The sequence below is a fragment of the Camelus bactrianus genome, chromosome 14, assembly GCF_048773025.1.
Source record: "Camelus bactrianus isolate YW-2024 breed Bactrian camel chromosome 14, ASM4877302v1, whole genome shotgun sequence".
Taxonomy (NCBI): domain Eukaryota; kingdom Metazoa; phylum Chordata; class Mammalia; order Artiodactyla; family Camelidae; genus Camelus; species Camelus bactrianus.
This window is the reverse complement of record NC_133552.1, coordinates 2,652,693-2,664,072: the sequence shown is the minus strand read 5'-3', so window position 1 is coordinate 2,664,072 and position 11,380 is coordinate 2,652,693. Positions and strand designations below refer to the sequence as shown.

At 47.4% G+C, this 11,380-nt stretch overlaps 1 protein-coding gene across 1 annotated transcript in view; it reads left to right on the top strand.

The window, feature by feature from the left end:
* The first annotated feature begins 1,581 nt into the window (after window positions 1-1,581).
* SPATA13 (spermatogenesis associated 13) overlaps window positions 1,582-11,380 on the top strand; it is a 183,609-nt gene continuing 173,810 nt past the window's right edge. Inside the window, exon 1 of the mRNA XM_074377932.1 lies at window positions 1,582-2,013. Within this exon, the coding sequence (XP_074234033.1) occupies window positions 2,002-2,013 (12 nt within the window). The 5' untranslated portion in view covers window positions 1,582-2,001. The remainder of the gene's footprint in view (window positions 2,014-11,380) is intronic.

Sequence of the window (11,380 nt, the reverse complement as noted above, 5' to 3'; positions counted from 1 at the left end):
TTACAACCAGGGAACCAGACTCGGAGGTGAAGGGTCTTGCCCAGAGATCTGCCCACAGCATCCATGCGCTGACCACCTGACCACACTGTCAGACCCTCTGCACCTCCAAGTGCGTGTCATCATGACAACTTTCCCTGCCCACTATAAACCACTGAAAACCTAGCCTCGTCTTTTGTTTGTTTGCTTGATGAGGAAGCAGAAACTGAGAAGGGCACCCATTAACTGAGGCCACAGAGCCGATGACTACAGAGTGGCAGAATGGACCTAAACCCCATCAGAGCACCTGGACTTCATCTCAGGTTGTTTCACCCAGGAAGTCACGGCCCCTCTGGGCTTCCAGCTCCCGCCTTTCTACATGGCTTTTTCTTTACAGCCATGATAACTACCTGGCTTTTTATGTTTGCTTGTAGTCTGTTTTGAACTAGGAGGTCGGCTCCCAGGTCATCACCCTGGGTTGTTGCATTGTCAGTTGTCTCCCCAGCACCCACATCCACTAGGACACAGGCACCAGAGAGGACCTGCAGAGTGAGTGGATTTCTAACGTCCGTCCATAAGTCCAACCACCTGTAATTAGTGAGGGATAATGAGTATGGGTCACCTCCCTCAGCTAACAAATTCACATCTTCACAGGGACTTTTCTGTAGGACTTCAACACAGAGGGGTAAGTTCTATGGTGAAAGCATCACGGCACGTGGTTTGGGGACGGGAGGGTTAAGCAGAAGCTTTTTTGTACCCCTTCAAGTCACCTTCTCAGGTAACCACCTGTACTGTAAGGGGTGGCCAGGTCTGGATTCCAGAATGTAATTCCATGGTGACTCCCATAGTGGAAATTTCAGGGAGGAAAGAGAAACCGTTCTGGAGGACCACTTGTTATGTCTGGGGGAAACAGCTCTGCAGCCATGGCTTTTCATGCTTCTCAATAAGACTGTCCCTCTCTGCATCTGAACTTCCTTAGGCCTGTCATTTTCCTGTCACTATTTTTATTTTCTGAAAATGGGTTCCCATTAGCAACTTAATTGTTTATAAATCAGAAAATCTGGGTTTTTGAACATGGTGGAGGGCTGTACCACGTTAAAAGCACACAATCAATTATGATGAAATTCAATAAAATCAATGCAATCAGTGAGTTCTGCATGTATAATTTTTAACTGCTTTCTTGGCATGAGGAGCATATAGGTGACATCATCCTTAAAAACCCTGCGCCACACCGCCCAAGTCCTCCAATTAGTCTGATGCTATAATTAGGACCCATGGGTTTAGTCAGGACCTCCTTGAAGTTTCCTTTGCTCAATTCAGGAATTGAGGAAGGGCGTGAGTGCGTGCGTGTGTGCGTGTGTTTGTGTGTGTGTGAGCACGCCCGCGCCCTTGCTGCCCGAAGGTGGGGGGAGAAATTGTGAAACAGGGACCCCACGTTTGTGTATTTACGTTACCCCTCTACCCCATCCTCCTGGTGTTTCCTTCCAAATCGAATCGTCCCCACTTACGCCTCGGCTTCCTCAACCCTGAGGATTCAAGAGATGGAAAGCGGACCCGCCTTCTTATGAATATGCAACAGCAAGGGGCTGGGAGGCAGCGGGAGAGGGAAGCCCGGCGAGAAACTCAACCTTTGCGGGCCTGAAACGGCTCTCGGCCGCTCCCAACCCCCCACGACGCCCTGCAGGGACCCGCAAACAACAGCGCAGCCCCGGGACCCGGGGGCGCACTCGCCGCGACGGATGAGCCGCTGGACTTGTTCATCGCCAGGGAACTGGGGCGTCCAGGCAGCAGTTCAGAGCCAGTCTGAACCGTGGCCTGGAAAGTAACAGCCGGACGGATTGAACGTCTGCGGACCGAGTGGCCCGAAGGTCCTGCCCTTTGTCGTGCTAATGAGGAGGGCGCAGGGGCCCTCGCGGCGGCGCCCGCCGGGGCCCAGCCCCCCATCCGCTTCTCGGTGACTTCCTTCCCGCTGGAGCTCGGCGCGGGATGGTCGACCCCTCCAGAGACCCCTGTTAACGTGGAGGAATGCTGAGAAAGGTAAGCGAGTGTTGTGTGCCGGTGGTCACCCCTTCTTCATTTTGGGGGGAGGGGACCACCAAGCAGCAAGTGGCTGAACTCCTGTGTCCGTGGAACACTTTCTGAAGCAAGGGTGAGAGGAGACGAGGGTGAGCGGCTCGGCTTGAGAGCGCTGGCGAGCTGCGGGTTTAAGAAGTGGCGGCGGCCGCAGCAGGTGCAGCGCGAGCCCCGAGCTGCGCCCCCGAGGCTCGGGCACCCGCCTGCGGGCCGCGTTGCCCTCCGTCGCCATGGCAGCGGGGGCGGGGCCGAGCCGGGGCGTGCCCCGGTTGCCGGGCAACGGAGGGGCCCAGTGGGGAGCTGGCGGCGTCCAGGGGAGCTCCAAGGCCCAGCCCACAAGTCTGGTGTTTCTTTGACTCTCGTCTCCTGGTGGTTAACTCCAGCCCATAGGCAGCGGCTGTCCTTGAGTTAGGGAATCAGGCTTCTCGGCTACCGCCTACTCAATGCATTAATACTCTGCTTTTGATAATACTTGGATTGTGGTCTGATGAAAGAAGTGAAAAAGTTAGAAATACTTCTCCAACCCTTTTTTTTCTTTTATCCTTCTATAGCTAAAGGTATCTTTGGCGTTTTTAGCCATTTCTCCAGATTTAAGTTGTTTGCCAAAGACACCGATCTGTTACTAGTTAAGATGTATTCCGTCTACTAGTTTCTTTCTTCTTCTGCCTCCGTGTTTGAATTATCTGTGTTATATACATATGTCCATTCATCAGACATGTATTGAGGCTCTGCTTCATGCTGTGCCCAGTGCTGGACTTGAGAGAAGAGGAAAGTGGTAGAGGGACAGGCAAAGCTGAATTAGAGAAACTCACCTGTTAGGGAGAGGCAAAGACTGGGAAGTAACCAGAATCCACTACGATTCACTTTCGTTGATAAATTCCACTCAGGATGGTCCCTGCAACTGTCGGAAGAGGTGCACTGACTGCTCTGAGCTTTGTGCTTCACGCATGTTATCATCCTTGCCCTTTCAAGGCAAAGGCACCCACTTAAAATATGAGGAAGATGACACTCTGAGAAGTACAGTAATTTGCCCCACCATTTACGGTCAGTAAGTGGTAAAGTCAGGATATAAGTTCAGATTAGGCAGCTGCTGAAGCATTAAACCATCTGAACCCTGTGTCCTACTAACCAAATTACCAGATTTTGGATTTTGTTAATTTCCACCAAAGAAAAAAAACTATACAGTTTTCTTTTTGGTTGAGATATTTCTAAAGTCAAATATCAACTGCATTTCTGAAGAATGTATGGTTTTCCTACTGGAATATTGCTTTTCCAGGGGTTCCCAAGAACTTAAAGAGAAAATTAAGATTTGGTTTTTCAAATTATGTTTTAAGAATATTAGAAGTCCTTGTGTATTAAAGGGTTCTATTGTACAGATGGTTACAGAGTTAGATTTCCTTTAAAGCAAAGTACAGTATGTAGTTAGCATTTGGGTTGTTACTAGCTTTCCAGGCTTTAAATATTTTAAATCAGATTTGTTGGCGTCTCCTGGCACTGACTTTAGGTAGGTGATAATTGGAAACTGCTGCATGGAAAGCTGTCCTAAAAAGTTCAGGTATGTACTGGCTTGGACTGCAGTGAGATTTGGCTGTGTATACCATATTACAGCCCTCGAAACCACTTTGAACTAGTTTTATAAGTGTTTTTACAATTAAAATGTTATTTTCCTGAACAGATGGTGAGGCGGGAAGCCCCATAAAAATACTGGCAGGACCCCTGGACAGGGCTGCTGCTCTCCTCTTAGCACCGCCGGGTTCCCTGGCCCAGAGGCTCTATCTCACTTTTTTGTCTCTAAAGCGGCTAACTTACACCTAGAATTCTATTGGTTCCCTGAGCTCACTTTCCTTCACTTCTGATTGGTTGTACTCTCACTTCCTGCTGGTTATTAGTCTCACTTCTGATTGGTTATTACTCTCACTTCTGATTGGTCCACTTCCCTAACTTCTGATTGGTCCATTTGTAGTACTTCATTTGCACAAAGCTCACTCCTGATTGGTTTATTTCTACAAAGCTTGTTCCTGGTTGGTCAACTTCTGTTGTACTTTATTTGCATAGATGTTGCAAAGTGTAAAACTGACAGCCTATAAATGGCATGTGTAAACCTGCAGATGGGGTCCAGAATTTGAAGTGTTAATTCTGGTGGGCTGTTCCAGTGCTGCTTGGTTGCTTGGTCTATCACCGGGATCCAGGATGCTGTCACAACTGAGCTGTAACGCCGAGCTGTAACACATTTTTCCGCAAGAATGGCAGGACCCCTGAAGGGTAGAACCAGGTCTTTTGTGTTTTTAGAATCCTCTTCTGAATACCAAGTACAACACTCTTCATAAATATTAACTGTCAGGAGAAACAAAAATAAACTTTATCAGACCAATGAAACACAGAGTAGAAATAATCCTCTAAAATACATAATATTCAGAGTTACAGAATTCTAATTATTTGCTGACTTTCATTTTTCATGATACTATACTGTCAAATTCTAGGTAGAACTTATTTTGTAGATAGAAAAACTGAGCTATTGTGACCAGTATATAAAGTATTTTTGAGTGTATTATCTTTCTTCTTTTTTTTAAATTGAAGTATAGTTGATTTATAATGTTTTAGGTACACAGCAGAGTGATTCAGTTATACTGATACATATCTACCTCTTCTTTTTTCAGATACTTTTCCATTATAGGTGACTATAAGATACTGAATATAGTTCCCTGTGCTATACAGTAGATCCTTATTTGGTTAGTTACCTATTTTATATACTGTAGCATGTATCTGTTAATCCCAAATTCCCAACCCAGTGTATTATCTCAATTGAACCACACACAGCTGTGCAAGTGTAGGTGAAGAAAATTTATGCTCTACCCTTCTGGGTTCTTCAGCTGGCCTAATAATTATATTGACATAAGACAGATTAACAGGAGAAAAACGACATCAGTTATTTACACTGGGGAGCCCCAAAGACGTGAAAGCCAAGGGCCAGTTGGGCAGCTGAGCCTTCCATGCCATCCTGAGCTGAGGAATGGGAGGGCCAGTCGCAGGACAATAAGAAGATGGACATTTGGTAATTCAGTGTTGCTGTGCAATACAGATAGGTCACTTGGATAAACTTCTCTCTCTCTGAGCCAGGCCCCAGTCTGAATTCCTTTAGGAAGTTGAGGGGGAGGTAAAAAAATCTCCTCCTGGGTCTTTTGGGCCCAGATGTCTTCAGCTCAGAACAATCCACATGCCAAAGTGGCACTTTTGGGGGTGGCTCATTCTGAATCCCTTCACAGGAATTTGCATCACCATCCCTTTTTAAAAAATCTATGAGCCAGCAGAAGCTCAGAGTAGTTGAGTGACTTGGTCAAGGTCATCCAGAAAGGGAGCGTCACACCTTCTGATGAAGTCAGAAGTGATTCCGCCTGATGCCCTGGCAAAGCAGAGACACCTGTGAGCTCGGGGGGCCCGAGCTTCTCAGCAGACTGGGGAGTCTGGGTGCAAAATGCCTTCTCTCCCTTTCACCCTCCGCAGACTTCACCTCTGTCTGAGAAGAAAGTGAGGGAACCCCTTTTAAAAGATAGGTAAAGGGGGGGTGTGTATAGCTCAGTTGGTAGAGCGCTATGCTTAGCATGCACAAGGTCCTGGGTTCAATCCTCAGTACCTCTCCATTAAATAAATTAAAAAATAAGCCTAATTATCTCCTCCCACAAAAAAAAAAAAAAAAAAAAAAAAAAAAAAAACCCCAAACCCTGTATAAAAATAAATAAATAAGTAAATAAAAGACAGGTAAAGAAAGAACAGGACAGAAGGAAGGAAGAGATGGTGAGGGGCTCAGTGGAGTGGAAGGAAGTGGAAAAAAGAAGGAACCAGTGTTCAAAACTGGCGGTGAGGAGACCCCAAGGGGAAGGTGCCTAGTCCACCAGGGCTGCTGTGACAAAGTACGGCGGACTGGCAGGCTTCAGCCACGGACGTCTGTGGTCTCACAGCTCTGGAGGTTGGAGGTCAGCAGGGTTGGTTTCTTCTGAGAGCTCTCCTTGGCTGGCTGGCTGGCTGCCTTTCTGCTGTGCCCCACTTCCCTGTGTGTGTCTGTGTCCTAAGCTCTTCTTATGGCACCGCCATATTGAATTAGGGCCCATCCATATGACCTCATGTTACCTTAATCACCTCTTTAAAGGCCTCATCTCCAAATATAGTCACATTCTGAAGTCCTGGGGTTTAGGACTTCAACATATGAATTTTGAGGGAACTCATTTCATCATAGAGAAAAAGGAAAGTGAACTTGGCCTATAATCTGAAGACGAGACCTATTTTGATTGCTTTATTGTTCCCATTCATTTTCTCTCTGAGCTCAAATCAATGTTTGGGTGAGTTGTGGCAGTTTTGTTTTTACATCAGTATATTCCACTGGATGTATGAAAAGAAAACAGAGATTCTGAGATGAATGCTTTTATATTTAGCTTGCTTTGTGCTTTATTTTCACTCTCACCTCTGTGGGGCCAGCTTCCAAACTTGTTGAGTTTTGAGAAGGCAGCGACCCCCATTTCCATCTAGGTATCACCTGTCTCTCTGCTTTTTTTTGAGCCGTGGAGTGATTTGAGTGTATGCACTGCCTGTGCAGCATGGTAATAAATCCAATAAAGATAAAATCACAATACTGAAAGGATGGGGAAGCCATGAAGCTAAGCGAGGGCGGCCTTCCATCTGAATGGCACTTTCCATGCTGTTTCTAACAAGACATGTTCGGTGCCATGTTTCAGACTGTGGAAGGTAGCTGAAAGAATTTGAATGTTTTCTCTGAGGTGCTGAACAACTAACAAGGCTATAATTAGAACGTGTTGCAGAGACTCAAATTATTAAAATGCCATGGTCATAGAATAACAGGGGCCAGAAGGAAGGCTGCAGGTCTTGTAGCCGAGCAGGACCCTATTGTCATCAGTGACCACCTGGTATCTGTAATGATGTTTGTAACTGCCTAACTGTATATGGTTTAAAAGGTTCTTCTCATGCTTTAGCTGACCAGGGTTAGGCCGGAGAAAAGGGAGGCTTGGGTGGTCCGCCCAGCCCCCTTGTGGTGCTGTGTGCAGGGATCATGCTCAGTGCCCTGCTCTTGCCCCCCAGTGCCCTCCTTTTGACCCCAGTGCCCTCCTCTTGACCCCAGTGCCCTCCTCTTGGGTGTTTTGTGCATCTTGTTGTTCATAACTGGCCCTAACTGCGCATGTCTGCAGTTGTTTTTGCCCTTTGTGGTTTCCTTGTATCCTGTTGTTTGAGCTGCAGCCCTCAGCCTGCAGCAGGAGGTCTCAGGCCTCAGCCTGCTTGAAAGGCTAAAAGCACTTAATCAACCTGACTCTGACCTGCACAAGTTTTTCTCTAGAGCTCTTTTCCACAAACTGCCTTCCTATTGCAACCTTTGTTCTAGGAGCAAGAATATTAATATAGTCCCAAGCTGGAGGTAAACTTCATACCCAGCAGAGGGAAGGGGACCATTGCATCTGAAAAAATAAGAACAACTTTGCAACAATTTGTTACCCTGCATGCAATCTCTATGGAAACTAGCTCTGCCCCTTGAACTCTTGGACTTTGCCTAAAAAACCCTCTGCCTTCTCTCCCTGGCAGGCTCACAGTCTCAGAGGCATTAGCCCACTGTGACCTCCTTTGCCTGGCCAAGAAATAAAGCTGCCTTTTCTACTTCATCCAAGACTCTGTCCCAGTGTCTCAATTCAGTGAGCGGGGTTTGGAAGCTGTGTTTTGGCAACATTGTGAACAGTGACTTGCCCTTGGCTGGACCACACAGAAACTGCTTTGTGAAGGTAGGAATCCATGTGCAGTTTCAAGATGGCCAGGGCAGGTTCCAGAGCCTTCTGCAATAAATCTTTCAGTATTCACCATCCATCAAATTCTCAAAGTGCTTTTGTTTTTCTCTTTCTTTTCTGCCTTCATGACTTCAGATTCTGCTTCCAGAAAAGGTGGGGCATGGTTGTTCACTTTTTTGCATGGAAGAGCTTGTCATTTGCTCAGAGTTTTCATAGGTCACCTCTTGGCTCCTTTTGGCAAGTTGAGTGGAAACTGCGTCCATCCTTAGGAGTCTGTTTCTGTTACAGCCCCATGAAAGCCGCCCGCCGCCATCCTGGGTTGGGGAGTTGTTCTCTGTGTCCTCACTGCACTTCCCTGTGTCGTGCCTTTGAGGGCCATCCTATTTACTTCCAACCGTGGGGCCCCGGACTATATTCTGAAATAACCTGAAGGATGTGTGTCCAGTATATTTGGTGGAGCTTTTCCAAGGAACACCAGGAGCTTTCACAATGTGCTCTTTGGATGGGATCCTGCAGCCTTCCACGATGGATGGCTTCAGCAGCGGGTTCCTGTGTGGGACAGCTATTGTTATCCCAGCCAAAAGAGGATGCCTGCTTCCCAGAGCCATGAATCCTTAATTAGGGAGGGGACTGATGCCAGGGCCCGGACTTTGAAAAGTCAGCCTTGAAAGTTAGAGCAGGTTCCTGAAGGGCAGAGCTCTCTCTGCCCTCCCTAGTCCAGCCAGACCTTTGTCTCCTGCTCAGTTGTGCAGACCAGCGGGCCTGGGTCCGGGAGGCGGGCGGGTCGGGTCAACGGCTGCTTCTGTGACACTCTTGAATCAAAACCTCACTTTGGAGGCACTGCCCTCAAATGAGGAGACAGGAAGTCAGCGCAAATGTATGAAGAGTGAGGAAAACTGCTGTTCGCGGCCGTTTATGGCTTTCCCAGATTCTGGCACAGAAATACCCTTCATTCCTCTGTGCTACTGAAGAAGGTCATGACCTTGAAGTGGTTTGGAAATTCCCAGGCTTACATCAAGCATCTGTCAGACACCCAGGACCTTCTCAGGCCAACGGAGCATGAGAAGACAGGTCATCGGCTTTTTCCTCGAGCAGCTGATGCTCCAGTTCAGGACAGACGTGAAAGTAGGAAAGCACAGTCAGAAGCTCTGTTGTGCGCGTGCCCACAGGTGCGCATAAGCTGCCGGGAACAACCGCTCCGGGCGGGCTCAGTGGCCAGAGGGCTGCCTCCTCCTCCCTCGCCGTGGCTTCCCAAAATGCGTGTCTCCTCCAAGTTCCCATCACCCCAACCTCCGCACCCTGCTTTTCAGAATCTTACTTCAATCCAGCGAGGATGCTCAAGAAATCCTCCCTCGAACGTGTTTAACCAGGGCGAATCTGGCCACAGGATTTTAAGCCTTCCTGCGCCTGGAGGCACTGCATCAGGACTTGAAGGAAATGAAGGAGGGGCTGGGCTGAAGGAGCAAGAGAGAGAGCCATTTCTCCTCTCTTTCCTCATCATTGGTGGAGCTCATAAAACCTCGGAAAGCTGTAGAAAGACTGCTGAGTGTTCATTTCAAGGACAGAAGTTTATGCTGGCAACATACGAACGGGAGACTGGGTGGTCAGCAACAGCAGGGCAGAGAGGAGAAAAACACTGGTGCAGACCCTCGGGGATGACTGAGGATAGGGCAGCGGTAACTGGTCCTTCCCCTGAGGCCGAGGGATGAAAATAAACGTGTTGGCTGCGGAGGGGGAGGGGGAGGGATAAATTAGGAGCTTGGGATTAACAAATACACACTACTATATATAATTACTGTATATAAAATAGATAAACAACAAGGACCTACTGTAAAGCAACAGGGAACCATATCTGATTTCTTATAATAACATATAATGGAAAAGAATCTGAAAAAAAAAATGTATGTATATACATGTATAACTGAATTGCTTTGCTATACACCTGAAACTAACATTGTAAATCAACTACACTTCAATTAAAATTTATTAATAAATAAATAAGTAACATTCCCTTAAAAACCAAAACACGGCAGCTGGGAAGCCAGCTCTGAGGTACAGGCATTTCCCCTGTGGCTGTTCCCTGGGAAGCGCCATGCTCCCCGCTCCTGACTCCCCACTCCTCGCCCATGGGGGCCCAGTGCTTCCCCTCATGCTGACCAGCAGTCATTTGGAGCTGGAAGGTCCTGGCAGGGGAGTGGAGTCTGATTCCACTGTTCCTAGCACGTCAAGTTGGCACAGCGGCTCTGTTGGAGGCAGTTGAGTTGGCAGGTGACCTTCAGTGCACTGCTGCTTCTTGCGCTGGGGTTGGGTGTGCGGGGCTAGCCCAGGGGCCTCTTCTGCACATCCTGTTTCTAACGAGAATATATGTTGAATTCCACGCAAGTGAAAGATATTTCTGTTGCTTCAAGCCTGTGTGACGTGACGATCAGGGCAGCTGAGTGAGGAGCCCTGGGTGCAAGTCTTGTCTCTAATACAGATTCACGGCTAGCATGCTAGGTGCCCAGAGATGTGTTCTCTGTAGGAGGAAGGACTTGATTAGATAATTTCTAATCCCTCAGTGTCCTTGACTTCTTCTCTTTCTAAAAGGCATCCTGAGATGGAAGGTGTCATCTCTAAGAACCCCAAATGGCAGGTGTCAGTCCCCTTGTCTTTTATCCACGAGTCTTCCAGTGTCCCCATGAGACTGTCATGGTCAGTGATGCTGTTACCTCCCTGTGTCTGCACACAAGGTTGGGGAAGTCTCTCCTGGAGAACGAGTAGAGGTGAGAATTTCTGAGTTTTTCTCAGTTTAGTCTCTCAGTTCACGTCTTTGTTGTCTAGAGGTGTTCCTGGCTCCCGTGTCTTGGCTGTGAGATCTCAGCCTTGAGAAACCACCAGTCCATACATCGGTCATATTGCCCGTAAGAATGTCAAGGTCTCTTGAGGCCATTTCTGTTGTTATTTTTAACATCTCAGGATGCATCTGCAGCCCAAATGCCTGGACACACAGCAGGGTCTCCTTGTGCAGTGAGTTACAGCTTATATCACGTGAAGCACAAATCCTGGTCATTTTACACACGGTAGGAAATTTTGAAAGGTTTTAATTTCAGTATTTTGGATTTGTATTTTAAATGTGCAAGGATATCACACGAAGTGAAGCCCACACTGAATCTGTCCAGGGGAACCGTTCTCTTAGTTTGTAGAATTTGTCATCGTGGGGTCTTATTTATCCGGCTTCTCTATTTAGGCAGTAAGTGCAGTGTTTTAGAAGATTTTTTCCTTTCTAATTATGTATTTACTTATTTTGAAAGCAAACAGAAGTCCACACACACATTCCTGGAAAGCTTCCGATTAGGCCGATCTTAAGAAAGATGCCTGTCGTGACCTGAAATGCACATTATGATGGCAGTTACACAGGAGCGTTTGGTTTGTAAGCTGAGTGTACCTGAAACAGTCAGTGGGAGCGGTATGTAGGGTTTTCCCTTGGAAAACATTTCTGCCCAGGATCCAAGCAATGGGCCTTCATTTCCTCTCTCTCTCTGCGTCAGGGGAGTCGTTAAAAGGAGCTCTAG